The following is a 16,679-nucleotide window of genomic DNA, read 5'->3' as shown; positions in this document are numbered from 1 at the left end:
CCATTCGCGTTCTGTGGCGGGTCGGTGAGGTCCTTGTATGTTGGCGGGCTCTGTCGAGGCGCGGGCAGGAGGCATTGGACCTTGTGTTCGGTGATTTGGGGCGTTGGACCCTGTGAAACACGTAACCATGGGCTCGGACCCGAACCGCAACAAATCAGCAAAAGCAAACGGAAAATAGAAGAAGACTGATAAAACTGATGGAAAACAGATAACAACTGACAAACGTAGGTGAATACAGACAAGGTGTGTATTAAGTCGAATGTACGTGATTTAATCAGTTATCGACGGGGGTTGATTAACAAACAATGCGTCTATCCTAGGCAAACATAGATGGGGGGCTAGGATATGGTTCACCACCGAATCTACGGTAGGAAGATAGAAAAACCGAAAGTGAACGGAATGGGCCGTGCGAATGAAACTCGCACCTGAACGGGTTGCCCTTTCTCGCCCATAGATCGAGGTTTTTCCAACTCCCTAACGCCTAGGGTATCGGTGAATCACGGAATGACGATTATGCCCTTGGATAATAAAACGTGTGATGTTCGTGTACAAATTGAAGATCGTGTGACACGAAGAAGTCTAGGGAGGACTCGCGCGTTTCGACTCGAGCCGCCTCAAATCGGGCCCGGACTCGAGTCATAGCACGCGAGTACTCGCTAGACGTCGATTCTATTCGAATTAACATGAAACCAACGATTAAATGAAAATTGTGATTACAATCAATTCCAAGAATCGGTTTTGACCGTTTCTTGCATGCATAAAACATCAAACACGATGACGACGTACGTTTTTTTCATAGCCGGTGCCGCCATGATCTTAGGAACGCAAACGGGCATACAAACATGCACAAACAAAATATTTAAAGGAATCAATAAAACGGCGTCGACTCATACAACGACGAAATGGAAAATACGGGAACCGACTTTTTTCGAGGCGAAAGAGGATTCCTTGGACCCGTGTGGTCCAAAGAAACTCTCGGCCACCTCCCATGAGGAATGGCCGTGAGTTTCCGTGGCTCACACGGGTCAAGGCGACCTCTTCAACCCCGATTTAAGTTCTTTCTCGTCATGATGCATGTGTTCATACGACGTATAGCATGATAAACGACGTACATTTGCATGGGAGTAGGTAAGAACGTAAACTTGCATGCATTTCAACTTGTTAAACGCCTTAACACCTCATATCAAACGAATATCGGAGATCCTAACTTTTCTAAGTCGTAGAGGAGTGTTACCTAGCCTCGGAACACGAGGAAAGAGTCGGAGAAGTGGCAAAGGGAGTCGGGAGACTCGGCTGGAACGAACAGACCCGAACCGGTGCAGTCGGGTCGACTGGCAGACCCAACTGTCAGTCTGGCTTGTCGGGGCTGTACCGGTTGATCGGGATGGAATTTTCGCGCGGGGCCAGTTGCGTTGGATTCCCAAGAGACTAAGGATCGCGCATGTGGTGGTTTCGGAAGAAGAGCATCCGTAGGTTTTCTGGAAATCGAAAACAAAGTCGGGTTAGCAAGCAGAAAACAGAACCGACTGGGCGGAACTGACCCGACTGGGCAGGTCAGAAAGAAATGGCTGTCCCGGAGGCTCCCGGTGGTATTTTGCTGCAAGGTCGGCGGCATTGGACTCCTAACTCACTGAGGATCATGCCTGCAGTGGTTTCGGAAGGATAACATGCGTAGAGTTTTCGGAAATCAAAAACAAATTCGGGTTTGTAAAAAAAAGACAGATCCAGTCGGGACAAACAGACCCGACTGGCACCCGGCAAAGAAAAGGCTCTACAGGAGGCTCCCGGTGGTCTTTTGATGCAAGGTCGGTGGCATTGGACTCCTAACTGAGTGAGGAGCATGGTGATGGGTGGTTCGTAGCGAGATTCAACCCGAGCTTACCTGTGCGTCCCTTCAAAGTTCGGGTTAGAAAAGACGACCAGAGGAACAAACCTGACTGGCACCCGATGAAGAAACGACTCTACGGGAGGCTCCCGGTGGTCTTTTGGTGCAAAATCGGTGGCATTGGACTCCTAACTAACTGAGGATCATGCCTGCAGTGGTTTTGTGAAGATTAGACATGTCGATTTTCCTGAGAGATGCAAAAAATACCGGTAAAAACTGGAGAAAATCTGTGAAGGGAGAAAAGAGAGAAATGGCGGTGGTGCGCGGTTGAGCGGCTCTCGGCATGCGACCACCTTGTCACGGGGGAGAGTGAGGGTCATGAGGAACCCCTAGGAAATGATGGCACGACTCGCCATAGTCGTGGGGTGGTGGAAATGTCGAGGAAGCCTGGGAAACCGTGAAGATGCCTATGGAACTCGGTTCTGGACAGAGCTGGTTTGGCAATCTGGAAGCTTCAAATCGCAAAACTAACACCGGAAATGGACTCGGGAGGTCGAATACATGTGGGATATGAAGTTTGGTTGAGCTTGCTTAAGTCGAGAAGGAAGAACTCGCTTAGAAACCGGGAAAACGCCCTAGGGATCCGAATCTGGACAGAGCTGGAACGATGTGCTGGGAGCTTCAAATGAAATATCTAAGGTCGGAAATGGACTTAGGAGGTCGAAAACATGTGGGATATGATGTTTGGTTGAAGTTGGCTAAGGTTGGGTGGCGGTCGCCGGAAAACGGGATTGGTTTGGCCTTGTTTTGCCCGGTTTCTGGGCTGAGGAGGGGCTGCACGAATTCTGGAATTTGCTGAACTTTGAGAGGGCTTGGAGAGGGTTTCCTAGAGTGAGAAGGCTAGAGAGATGATGGGAGTTGAGTTGTGATTAAGTTAATGATGCAATGGGCTTATAAAGGAAGACTTAGTGGCTTGTTTAGTGAAAACTAAGTGCAATTAATGGGTGCTTAGGGATTCCGAATTTTGGAGGGAAGATTAGGGTGGGGAAGTTGTCTTGAAAAGTTGATGGGAGGTGATGGATGGAAGAAGAGAAGTGATGGGGTGTAAGAGATATTTTGAAATGGGTGGTGGAGGCTCATTTGGCTTGTCTTTAGAGGAGAGCCATGGCTCGTGGCGCGGCTCGGCTCGGCTCGGCTCGGCTTGGCTAGCTCAAGGGTCCCACTTGATTAGGAAGAAAGCCGGAAGAAGCTCGGGGCTTGATTGATCACGCATTCGATTTTCGTGGTTCGCTTGAACGACGAATTATCGATGTACGCGCGAATGCAATTTTAATGAGCCTAATATTGACATGCTTCGTGTATGTAAATGCTCGAGTAGCCCGGGGACTCAAAAGCCGATTTCGCTCCGTTTGGATGATCAGAGTGAAGTTGTCTGATTCTGTTACTCGTTCGTGCCTCTGCGTGCTGTACTGCTCGTGTCGGCGTGCTTTGTGCTTTGGGCAGAACGGTTTTCTTATTGGCCTCGGCTAGAGATCGATATCCGGAGGTGTCCTAGGAATTTGCGAATGGGGCTTTCTCAGTGTTTCCCGAGTGTTCTGATGTGTTCGGAGACCACTGTGATCTCCGTTTGTCAAAAACGAGTCCCGAAGGCTTGTCGGGAGGCATTCGTGACCATTGAAATGTCACTCGGGAGATCGGTATGACTTGCTTGGTCAGAACTGAAATGATTTCCTAGCCCCTGGGGGTTGTTGGGAGTGGGTGGTGCGAAACTCGGACGTCAACATTTCCTCGAGTGAGCTCTAAGCGCAAGATTCCGCTTGAAATGGGCCCTTTTGTTGCCGGAATAGTACTCGGGAAACCTAAATGGTTTGTGCAATGCGATCAGGGTTCGTTTTCCCAGGCCTTGAGGTCCTCGGGATTGGTTGGCGCGAATTTCGTGCACTGACGGTTCATTTAAAGGGTCTCTGGCCACGTTTCTGTGCAAAAAGGGACTTTTTCTCCGGGTCGGGATCCACTCGGGAGACCAAGACGACCTCCGAAAGGCAGTCTGAAACTTGTTCCTTGGTCCTGGTGGTCCTTGGGTATGTGCAGGCCTGTTTTCGGGTGCCGTTTATTTGTTCGTGAATCGGGCCTCTCAGGGGCCCCGTTAGGAAGGCGTCTGTGAATGTTCGGGAGTGCCCCGACTTAAGCAGGGTGCTTCTGAAGTGTGCCCGGATGTGCCATTGGTCATTTTGGCACCAAGAGGGATTTTTAGAGTCTCATATTGGATACCTTCTGAAGCATCGGTAATCCGATGATGAATAGTGCCACAGTGCCGGTCTCTGCTGTTTTCGGGGTTCGCTGTCTGTTTACTCTGATGGCTCTTCTCCGCCTTTCTCGGTGGACCAGGCTTTTCTTCCGCAATCCATGACTCTGTGCCCGCCTACTTGCCTTCGGTTTCCCGATGGTGAATAGTGTCCTGAGCTTTGGTCGGAAGTCCTCCGTTGGAGCTGGTGGACCAAAATGGGTGGCTGACAGTCACGACCGGAAAACACTTCGGCAACTTGCAGCGAATTACTTCTTGAGCGGCAAGATGCTCTACCGCCGTACCTTCGACACTACACTACTCCGGTGTGTCGACGAAAACAAGGCACAACGCCTAATGGAAGAAGTGCACGAGGGGAGCTATGGATCCCACATTAACGAGCTCATGATTGCCAAGAAACTCATGCGATTGGGCTACTTTTGGTCCACCATGGAGATCGACTACATTAAGCATGTCAGGCACTACCACTTGTGCCAGGTCTACGCTAATCAGATCAAAGCACCGCCCAACGAGCTGTACCCGATGGCGGCCCCGTGGTCCTTCTCGAAGTGGGGCATCAATGTGATTAGCCTTATCACTCCCAAAGAATCCAACGGACATCTGTTCATCCTCGTGGTGATCGATTACTTCACTAAGTGGATCAAGGCCGTCACACTCATATCAGTCACCTCAAAGGCTGTGGCACGCTTCCTCAAGCGAGACATCATCGCCTGGTACGAAGTCCCCACAACCATCATTATAGACAATGCCAAGAACTTGAACAACAAGATGATTGACGAGCTCTGTGCACAGTTCAAAATATGACATTGCAACTCCTCGCCATACCGTCCCCAAATGAATGGTGCGGTCGAGGCCGCGAACAAGAACATCAAGAAGATCATCGAAAAAATGATTGTGAACTACAAAGACTGGCACGAGATGCTCCCATTTGCGCTCTTGGCATATCGAACATCCATCCGCTCTTCTACCGAGGTAACCCCGTACTCCTTGGTTTACAGCATGGAAGCAGTCCTTCCAATCGAAGTGGAGATTCCCTCCATGAAGGTCCTTGCCAAAGCCAAACTTGAAGAAGCAAAATGGGCGAAGCAACGCTACGAACAACTTAATCTTATTGACGAGAAGCGGCTAACAGCGCTCTGCCACGGCCAATGCTATCAACAAAGGATGGTTCAAGCATTCAATGCAAGGGTCCGCCATCGCGAGTTTAGCCTTGGCGACCTCGTCTTGCGAAAGGTCCTGTACATCACACCTGACTCTCGGGGCAAGTTCTCGTACAAATACGACGGGCCCTTTGTCGTTAGGCAAGTTTTCTCCGGAGGCGCAATTATCCTCAACAACATGGACGGGACCGAAAACACGCTCTTGGTCAATGCCGATGCCCTCAAAATGTACTATCCCTGATAGCCTTCTTGTCATCTCGCAGCCTCTTCTTTACTTCTGCAAGCCTCAAGCCACGTATCCCCTCCTTATCTTCTTCTGCATTCTCGGGCTTCGCGCCCATCTCGCCCTAGTACGTTTTTTGTTCCCCAAACTTGTACTCTTTCCTTTCTATCTGTCTCATCTCAGAACATTCTTGAGAGAAAAAAAATAATTTTTCAGCTAGGTCGAAAACCGCTGTGAGGGGCACGACTTAAAATTCCGTAAAGGGGGGCCGTGGCAAAAGGAGAGCATAAATCGAAATCCTCGCTAGGCTGAAAACCCACAAAGGGCGATCTAGGCAAAAGTTAGAGGAATCAAGAGGTGCGATCATACCCCAACACGGGCGGTCGTAGCAAAAAGTGAGCATTCATGAGAGAAAAGTCAAATAAAAATACCCTGCTAGGCCGTCACGCGTCTTGCGGCCTAAGCAAAAATTATGGGCAATTGTCGGCTTGACCACAAAAGAATAGCAACACCTCACATGAAGCTACAACAAGTAGTGGCTCAGGTTTTCGATGCAAGCAACTCTCTTTGATTCTCCAAGCTCGAGACACACCTTGAAATGGGACCGAATTGTCGTATCCTTGATTTGGAGGATCCCAAAGATTCCTCCCTTTACCTTTATGAAAAAACTCCGCGGGCCACGCCCGTTTTGCAAAAAGCCTTTCTTTTTAGTCAAATACATGTCACATTCGGGGACACAACCGCCCCTTAAATCGTTACATAGATTCCTTTGCACATCGTAATTTCAGTAGTACTACGCAACTGACAACGACCGTTGGCTGTCGTTCTCCTGTATGCAGGTACGAGCATGCTGTCCCCAAGAGGTGTCTCCTCCTTACGGACTCATGTTTGCCTCATACAACAGGTTGCAATCTCAACCCTAGCGGAAGGACCTCAGGGGGGCACACGACGCCATCGTCCAACAGATCCCCAATCATGCGACGAGCGTCAAGCCTCGCCTACCACTATGTCATCACGGCATAATCCGAACTCAAAGTCCAGCAAATCAAAATCGCCCTTTTCAGCGCCCTGCGCTATTCACTAGCACTAACCTTTGCTTTTGCATTTTCTGCACTTTCCTATCAAACCTGTATTTACTACTTTCGGGTTTAGATATCCCGCGTTTACTGTTTTCGGGTTCAGACACCTCGCATTTACTACTTTCGGGTTCAAACACCCTGCATTTACTGTTTTTGGGTTTAGACACCCCGCATTTACTACTTTCGAATTCAGACACCTCGTATTTACCGCTTTCGGGTTCACACACCCTACATTTATCCCTTTCGGGTTCAAACACCCTACATTTACCCCTTTCGAGTTCAAACACCCTACATTTACTACTTTTGGGTTGAGACACCCAGCATTTACTGCTTTCGGGTTCAGACACCCCGCATTTACCGCTTTCGGGTTCAAACGCTTTGCATTTACCGCTTTCGGGTTTAGACACCCCACATTTACTGCTTTCGGGTTCAAACACCCCGCATTTATTGCTTTCGAGTTCAAGCACCCCACATTAACTACTTTCGAGTTCAAACATCCGGCATTTACTGCTTTCGGGTTCAAACACCCTGCGTTTACCACTTTCGGGTTTTAACACCATTTACTACTTTTGAGTTCCAATTTTCACTTCTTACACTTTCCCACTTCCTTGCCATAATTCGTTTGCCTTTATTTCTTGCAACAGGTCTATGCACTTGCAGGGTTTTCTTTCGGACATCCAAAAACGGGAGAGCAAGCTGCCATAGGGGCTGCCGAGGCAGTCACCGAGACTAAATGGGGTGCTTCCCATAGTCTTTAACTGCATCCTCTACCCGAACACTCAACCAAAGAAGGGCAAGCTGTCAGCACCATATTCTAGTCGGTTTATGTCAACACCCTATTTTGGCTCACCGATTCAAACTACATTATCAGCAGTGATCCAGGCCACGACTTGAGCATTATTACAGAAAATGGCTTGACAAAGCAGGAAATCACTATTCATCCTCAAGTCGGCGAAATCAAGCAGATGACATATGCATATGACAGAAGGACTCCAGGGGTCACCAGAAGGCAACATAATGACTAGAAAGCTCAACAATGTCCAAAACCGGCATTTTCAGTATATCACATAGACAGTCCTATTTTTCGATAGTTCGCTCGACTGTCGGCAGATAGCCAATATTGGACTTCAAAAATCCACGTCAGTGCCAAACATATCAAAAGTGTCTTCAAAAGCATTTTACAAATCATTTGCTCTATATAGAACAACTTTCTGTATACAAACAACTTTTCAATGGAAGTCCAAAAATGTCGGTTTCCCGGAGAAAAGTTAATTCCAAATGTCAAATACGACCATGCCCCACAAGCATACAGAGCATGAGCAGTGCTTTATATTGTCTCTTGGAAGCCACACAGACACTTCAAATGACTTCCAAGTAACAAAACGGGCGTACCCTTCTTCGGAAATGCATATTCGGAGACTGGTCTGACGGAATTACGGCAAACGAAGTTCATATTGCATTGCCCTGAAAACTCTAGCGGATATTCGCAATTGGGCAAAACAGACAGTAAAACCCCTCTCAGTTTCCCAAGTAACCTCCAAGGAGCAGAAATGGCCATTTTCAGTGGAAATGCATATCCGGAGGTCCTTTTTATGGAAACTTGACGTCGGATGTTTACCCTGCACAGTGCTAGCCTTTCCAAGACTCAACGTGGATTCATCGGAATGAATCACACAACCCATCTAGACCTCCCGAGCAGTGCTTTAAAGGTCTCAGATGTACTTTTCAAGTCCTTAGAGGTCCAATCTCGACAAACAGAGATTACAGTGATCTTCGGAGCGCCCAAGTAACTCAGAAAACAATATGAGAAATCCAGTTTCGGCCTCCTAGCACGTCTCCAGCTCCACATTTGCATTACCAGCTTAAGGGTCAATTGTTCACGTTGTCTGACAACTTATGTCAAAATGACCAACGTGGGATGCAAACACAAGATATGCTGTCAGAAGCGGTTAACTTCACTCTGGTCACCTGTAATGAGAAAAACCAGCTTCCGAGCCTCATACGGACTCGAGACATTTTTCCTCGAAAAGTGCCAATCTTGGGCTCATTTAATTCGTTTTCTCGCGTATATCGACAATTCGACGTTCAATTCGAACCACGAACTTCAAATGCTCGACCAATTGAGGCCCGAGCTTTCTCCCGGCTTCTCCTCTTCGACCGTGGGACCCATGAATTGCCTAAGGGCAATTCCTTCGATGCCAAACCATCCACCCCAAGCTTCTCTTGCACACTTGCATGAAAATATCTCTAAGTCTTCTAAGACAACACTGAAGCCCTCATCAACGCTCTTGGATCTTCCTCATCAAGAACACTTGGTCCACATTCACCCTCATCCTCATTAGGCAAACCGCTCAATCTTAATGATGCCCTTAATTGAGCTTTGTTTTGCTTAATTGCCCATTAGCTTTGCCTATAAATTGCTCTAAAGTGATTAAACTAATCACTTCTCCTCTTACATACTCTCACTAGCTTTCTCACTCCAAGAAAAGCTCTCAACTCTATAGCTAAAACCAGCAAGCTTCAACACTTCAAAGCCAAGAGGAAAAATCGAAAAAATTTCCCAAGAAAGCCTTTAGTTCTTAAGTCGGAAACCTGTGTTCATCTTCCCAACTTAAGTTTGAAATTTCTCAAACTCCATATCCCATTCATTTTGGACCCATGGAGTTCATTGGTGAACTTGGTTTTTCCATTTTAAATCTTTAAGTTTTCGTTTCGGATCAAATAGGTGATTTCGAGGCATTATCATGCTCTCGGGTGAATAGTGCACCCGTCGCACGCCGAGATGGTCGGCGTCACCCGCCCGTGCGAGCCCGTGCACGTGCTCTTCACGCAGACGCCTTCTCGTCACCGCCCACACGCCCACTCGTCACCCGCGCGCCAGCACCCGTGTGCCCGTGCGCCCCGACGTCTTTCCGCATGCATGCATGCACGTGTACGCCCGGCACATCCATGACGTCCCGCGCGCCTGCCTTCCCGCGCATGTCCGCGCGCCCGACTGTGCGTTCACGCGCCTGATCGTGCGTCTGAGCACCCTCCTACGCTTGTGCACGCCAGCGCACGCACAGCCGCGAGCCTTTCCTTGCCCGAACGTGCATCCTTTGCACCCGAGCACCCTTCCAAGCGTTCAACCGAGTCACCCGACTCTCGAACACTTTCCCGACTCTTTTCTCGCATCCCGAGGCTAGGTATAACAATCTCGACTTAGACGAGTTAGGGCTTTTTACTTTTGTTGCGTGTTTATGGAGTTATATGAAGTTTTAAGCATGTTTCGTGTGCAAGATTTAATTTTTATGCATTTTCATGTTACATTATGCATGTTCATCATTATATAACATGTTAGCATGTTGGGAAACATTTGGATCGACTCTTGGAAGACCATCCTGACCAAAAGCAAGCAAACAAGCTCTCGGGTTTGCCTCAAAAAGAGGTGGCCGAGGCTTAGTTTGCCTCTTTCGGGTTAGGAAAGGTCTTCTTGGCCTGATCCAAGTTCGATTCCTGAGTTTCCTCGTATTTTGCTACATGCATGAAGTCGGTATTGTTTTATCGATTCATTAAATAACATGTTTGTGCATGTTTGCATGTTTGAATGCGTTATTCAAATCATGGCAATACCGACTTTTCGTTTAATCGTGTCATTTATCGTGTTTGTTGTTTGAGCATGAGAGAAATGATTCGAAATGAGATGGGGAAAACTCATGGAACCCGATGTGGGCCATGAGGCCTCTCGATTTTTCTCCAAGGAGAAATGGCCGAGAGTCTTTTAGACTCGTACGGGTAGCACGAGGCTTCCTCTCCCCGTTTTGAGTTAGTTCTCGGACTTCGTGTAATTTGCAATTTACATTATTATCGCAATATCGCATGAAAATGTCTTTTCCAAACAAAACATGCATGGATTCGGGTATCGATGACTCATTCGGGTCCATTCGGTTAAAAGGGTAATTTTGGTCATTGGACCAAATTATCCTCAATCTTTATAGAATTGTCTTGGTCGCCGAATCACGAATCGTTTTTGATAATTAATGCATTCGGCACAACCCTTAAGCATTAATTTCACGAACGGGTTAATCGGGACGCTTACACAGTTAATTCATTCAATTTAAACAACTTTGTACGAATTGGACATTAATATGTAACTCGCGTCGACGAATTACACGGTGTTAATGTCGTTTCAAAATGCGCATACTTCTAAACCCGAGACATGCAATACGAAGTAACATGGACATCTAGGAGAAACTTGTGTATTTTGACTTGAGTTTCACCTGGCTTCAGGTAATTCAGGTCGGAGTACAGAAGTTCCTTTTAGACCACTTCTGGATAGATCAACCAAATCTTTGGCTTTTATGGGGTTCTCGCATAACCCTGGAAGATCCAAGGAATTGGTCAACACCGGTTACAGGTTGAGGTGGCCCGTATTGCGTGGTTTCCCTTATCTGAAAACACATTTTCAAGTCAATGGCAAGAACATCATTTTCTGATTTGGCGACATCCTAGGGTTAGTTTGACAGAAATACGACGGTATTGGAGTAGGAATGGACTACCTGTTCAGGCGCAGGTTCATCTGCATAGCCCTTCTTGTTCCCACTGATGAGTTTCTGTCATCCTAGCATAGTTTAGGGTGCTAGTCGGGTATTCTGTATCAAAATGCAATTACCTGACTAATCATTTCACACGACCTAACCAAACGATAGAAAATGGTTAGGTGGAACTCTGGCTTCCAAATCTAGAGTCAAAATACAAGTTTGGATTAAGTCAGTGTAACTTCAGTGTCACAACACCGAATCACTATAAAAGCAATCCACACACACGAGATTGGATTACGGACACCCCGGATGTCGAGTTCTCAAACCAAAGTCGAATGCTAAAACATTGACACGTGCTTGTTTGTCTAGGGTAGGATTTGCATGCCAAAATACCCCAAACTAACAACTTGTTTAAAACACGTACACTTAACAATAACAAACACCTTGTCTGTTATTAATATGTTGTGTTTTATCATTCCGCACTTGTTTGTCATCAGGCCGAGCCTGATCCCTAGGTCAAATAATATTAGAGTTCAACGCCCTAATCATCACTCACAAGGTCTAATGCCCTATTTAGTGAGAGCGTACATCGAGTTTTAGTTCTTTGGTCTTTTCCTTAAACTCACGGTGAGTTGGAGAGGAATAATAACCGAACGTGAGTCGACTGGAATTTGGCCATTTGTAATTTATTTTTTGTTGTATTTTCGAGAGCATTATAAGGATTTTATTCTGTACATTCATTCTATAAGAATTCCAGTCAGTAAGCGAACGGTCTGAGAGTCGAATTAATCGAATCGGTCTAATGCTTGCCCAAAGGAAAGTAAATCCAAGAACTCGCGGTTCTGGTTCACGCAGGGATTCGACCTCCATGGTTCGATGAACTATAAAGCAAGATTGTGAACCAATTCCCCGACACACGGGTTTACTTTTACTCGGCTTCTCCACCGACATCGTTTAATTCACCGAATTTCCGGTGTCAAAACATGCGAGCCGAGTGCAACTTAATTCACGAGGTAAATAATAAAACATGTAAACCTAGCAAATCATAGTACCGAAAGGGTGTACGGGATATAGGTATGCACGTAACATGAACCCCCGAACTCGGACTTTCCGGTTCCGCACAGACCAATGCCTTAACAACAACTAGGCTTTCCATACCCCTAGACCCGGGTAACTTATCCACCCTCGACCTTCGGATCATAAAATGATAAGTGGCGACTTCTTCTCACGCGTCCCCACGGGAAGGTGGACACTCCCAAGCCGCGCGATCTAAAAGCGTGCGATGCGGGCCCTGACGAGAGTCCACATTCGGGTCCGTACAGCTTGGCAACTCCACTGGGGACATACTTAGTGGGTTCAAGCTCGATCCGTTTGCTTTGCTTGCATGTTTAATTATCGCTTTCCGTACATTTATTTTACACACATTTACCTTTCTGCACTTGCATTACATCACTCTAGAAGATTTGGGTACCAAATGCCTGAAATCCCACGGGCACCGATCTAGGAAGCTAGGTTAGTCAGAGGTTCCGAGTAAGCGAACGGATCGAGTCGGCTCTGCCACCGAACCGGCCCCCAAAGATCCTCACTCGATTTCAAGGAAGTGACGCCCTTGAATCGGGAGCCTCCATCCCTAGTTAGTGGTTTTCCCAGTAGAACACTGAAACTATGCATAAACAGGGACCGTCATGCTAGACCAAAATAACATTCATGCCATCAACCGACCCAAAAGTCGAGTCTTTGAGTGGGCTCGTAGTTTTTCTTTTAGGCGAGCCTTTTGCTGTTTTCACTGAAAGAGTGTTGTACAATGTAATGAACTAATGCTATAGTTTATTTTTTCTGCACCTGCATGCATGTTTTCAAAACAAACTAGGACATTGCATCAGTTTGTTTATAAACATTAAACCAACATCTTTTCCATTTAGGTAAGAATGAACCGCTCGAGTCCCTGTCTTAGGCTTGATATCATCATCACGCCAGCCGCGGACATCACACGCCTTTGGAGCTCGTTTCGCCCAGTTGATCGCACATTTCTTCGGCTCATCATAGGAGACTTGCCACTACTTGCTGATTCCCCCATCGACTGGACTTTGCTTAGAACTGCTATCAGTTTTTGGGACACTCAGCGGGCCGTTTTCAGCTTTCATGGGACGGAACTGGCTCCTACAGTAGAAGAATACGCAGTACTCATTCAGCGGCCTATGTTGACTCGCGACATCGTGGTGCCCAACTAGTTTGCCACAATACAGACTAGACTAGCCATCCTTTTAGGTCTCTGCGACGAAGAAATTCGTCGCGAGCTTCAGTATGGATGGGAGCACGGCATTAGGACTACATGGCTAGTCCTCTCAACATTTCCGTGCTCTCAATGCCACGGGGGAATCATATCAGCGTGACACCTGTCACAGGTTCCTCTTGCTTATCTTCGGGACTATTCTGTTCCCGTACTCATCGAACCTCATAGATGGGGCACTTGCCTAGGTCATCCTCCAAGTGGTAGGAGGCCATAGTTATGTGGAACCCGTCTTAGCTGAGACCATTCGGTCTCTTGACTATGTACGAGAGATTCGACGGGGTAGGATGAGAGAATCCCCACATCTGCTTCAGATTTGGCTTCTCGCACACATTAGGCCGTTCAGCTCATCCCATCCTTTTTCATGCATCACCGACAAGCGCTCGTTCATTGCTCGTCTACTCCATGTATTTTGACCTTCCAACCGTAACTACACCGACTGGACGCAGTTCAAGGAGGAGCTCACCCCAGCACAGTTTTTATGGACTACTCGTTGGAATCCCGGCGGTCCCATGACCATTGGATGTCCTTCAGTTATAGGACTTCCCCTGATCAGTCATTTAGGGAGCACACTTGTCTTTTCTGCCCGAGTCATCAAACAACTCGGTGGCCTACAAGACATCCCTACAGAGGCGGATCGCACTCCATACCGCTTCATGTGGGCAGACACTACAGCTTCACTCCCGGATAGGTTTCTACGAGTCCGAGAGGTTCGACGTTTGTAGGGCACGCGCATCTTTCAGGAGCTCTACTTCCCGGAGCACCCCACTGACGACGAGCAAGCTTTCTCAGCTACGGTAACGTATGTGGCGCAGTTCCATCCGCAGGGACTCAAACCTTTTCATCGGCTACGCATGCCACGGATTCCGCGCACACCGCACGCAGACATTCCAGACGCAGAGAGCTCAGTCCAAGGGGCCATGTGCACAGAGTTGCAAGCCATCAGGGAAGAGCGAGATCGACTCCGTTGTGAGCTTGTGGACATACGTTCAGAGCTCCTGACCATAGAGAGCTTCGGAGCGAGTTGGCCCAAACTCGCGCACGCATAGTGAGCCAAGACAGGGAGATAGCGCGTTTGAGCACTATGCTGGATCGAGCGCTGGCGAAAGTGCGCAAGGTCTCCCATCCTTAGGTTTAGCAGTGGACGATGCCTTTTTGCCCTGCTCGGACCTACATGATGCTCATTCAGTGCTCGAGCGTAGTAATAGTGTCAGTTTAATGTTTATGTTTCCTCTTTTCAAAATAGACAATCTTTGTAAAATATGGAATGTAGAGCAAACTGATGTAATAGCATTAGTGTTTTCAAAGTCATGCATTTCACACATTTCATATACTCATTCATTTACATGTTGAAAATTTGTCAACATACAGCAATCACATTTACACATTTATACATACAGGTACTAACAACTGACGTCACATCGATATCCTACTCATGCACACGTAAGGATGACAGAAGATCAACAACCCGCCATTCACGAGCAAGATACTCCGCCAATGCTGACACATTCTCAAAGGCCATTGACGCAAGCTATACCATTTCCAATACCCACGGACATATCTACAGCGCATTCAAGCGTCTCTATCGGACATCCTCCACCAACGGCACAGACGGTGTCCAACCTTGTGGATTCTGTACGTTTTACCGCACTAGAGGGGATGGTGAACCAGTTGGCGACCAATATGGCCACCAACATGACAGAGCTCATGGCTATGCTCAGGGATCAGAATCGGGCTTCATCAAGCTTTATTTCGCCTCCGGAGCACAGGACAACTGCAGATCCGAATCTGGTCGTTCCTCCAATCCATGTTACGGATAATGAGGACATATCTTTCTCGGCAAGGGCGTATGCACCGACGGTTCATCCGATCAGTGATCCTCTACTGCTACCACCTGCTCCGACAGCAGTTCCGTTGCCACCAGCGGCTTTTTTATCCACGGATTTAGCTATGCATGCGCTGCCACCGCTAACCCTGCCAATGCGTCCTCCAATCTACACTGTCCCGCCACCGACGGTCCCTCCGGTGATAAACGCTCAGGCTCCTGTTTCCACCATGGACCAATTTCCTTTCCAAGCTCCACAACCCCAAATATGCTTCTCTTACCCAGCTCTACCACCTCCGAACATTCTTCCTACTGAACCCAGCATGCCTACTCAGGCCGCCCCTCCAGCTCCACCGATAAACTTTCTCTCGGAAACAGAGACAGAACAGGAGAGGAGAATGAAGAAAATGGAAGAGACCATCAAAGCTCTTCAAGCGGGCAGTTCCCGTTTAGATTACAGTAACAGTGACTGGAATATCTTCCCGGGCATGCGGCTGCCCCCTAAGATCAAGATTCTAGACTTCAAGAGGTACCACAGGACCAAAGATCCTCGGCATCATCTCCGCCACTATCAGAGCAAAATGCTCTAATACTGGGACTACGAGGAATTTGTCATTCAGACCTTCCAAGATTGTCTTACGGGATCAGCGCTAGATTGGTTTATGACCCTGAAAGCCAGCGACGTCCCTACACATCTTTCCCAGAAGTTCCTCGACCAGTATCGATTTTGCGTAGAGACTCCCCCTACTCTTCTCGATCTCAGCATGACAGAGATAAGAGAGGGTCAGACTTTCGAAGCATGTGCAACGGAGTGGAGGGGAAAAGCGGTGAAGCACATTCCTCCAATCATTGAGGGACAACAAGTTTAGTTGTTTCACTCTACGCTCAAAGGCGCATACTACTCACATCTCCTAGCTCATACCTCCTCCTTCTCAGACTTGATCGAGGCAGGAAAGAAGTTTGACATGGGTGTTAAGCTAGGGAGAATTGAAGGTCTCTCGAGGAAGAAGGACGGAAAAACATCCAAGAAGTAGACTGCCGGAACCTCCAGAAAAGGCAAAGACGCGACTGTTGACATCATCAATTCCAGACATCAGGCGTCACAGCCGATTTCGGTGGACTACACCCCTGTATTGCAGACTTCTCAGGCATATGCACACCCCGTGCATTATACGTAGCTCTATCCAGCGCAGTAGGCATACTTCCAGGCTATCCCAACTGTTATTCAGTCGCCACTGCCGCAACAGTATGCTCCTGCTCAGGTTTAGCAAAGTAGAACCCCGGCTTCGAGACCTCCTCAGCCGACTCAACGGGCTCCTGCTTCTCAAGTACAACAGGGCGGCGTCACTCAACCTCGTCAACGCAAGCAGTATACGCCTCTACCAGCTCCTCCCTCTCACATATTCCAACAACTCCTTGCGGGGAATAAGATTAAGACAGAGGCGCTTGGTC

General features: G+C 47.7%; 1 protein-coding gene across 1 annotated transcript; it reads left to right on the top strand.

Annotated features, from left to right (window-relative positions):
• Positions 1–14,851: 14,851 nt before the first annotated feature.
• On the top strand, positions 14,852–16,261 carry LOC116205211 (proline-rich protein 36-like). Its single transcript, XM_031537731.1, has 3 exons — positions 14,852–15,756; positions 15,876–16,054; positions 16,164–16,261. Exons 1-3 carry the CDS (start codon positions 14,852–14,854, stop codon positions 16,259–16,261), a joined length of 1,182 nt encoding a protein of 393 aa, XP_031393591.1.
• The last annotated feature ends 418 nt before the right edge of the window (positions 16,262–16,679 follow it).

Source organism: Punica granatum, chromosome 1 (genome assembly GCF_007655135.1).
Source record: "Punica granatum isolate Tunisia-2019 chromosome 1, ASM765513v2, whole genome shotgun sequence".
NCBI classification, from domain to species: Eukaryota; Viridiplantae; Streptophyta; class Magnoliopsida; order Myrtales; family Lythraceae; genus Punica; species Punica granatum.
Note: the sequence above shows the minus strand (reverse complement) of the source record. Positions and strands in the feature narration are given on the sequence as shown.

Coding starts and splice junctions, on each gene's coding strand:
- LOC116205211 (XM_031537731.1), top strand. CDS start 14,852: ATGACAGAAGATCAACAACCCGCCATTCACGAGCAAGATACTCCGCCA. Junction 15,757..15,875: donor AAGATTCTAGACTTCAAGAG/GTACCACAGGAC, acceptor TTACGGGATCAG/CGCTAGATTGGTTTATGACC. Junction 16,055..16,163: donor CGGAGTGGAGGGGAAAAGCG/GTGAAGCACATT, acceptor CCTCCTTCTCAG/ACTTGATCGAGGCAGGAAAG.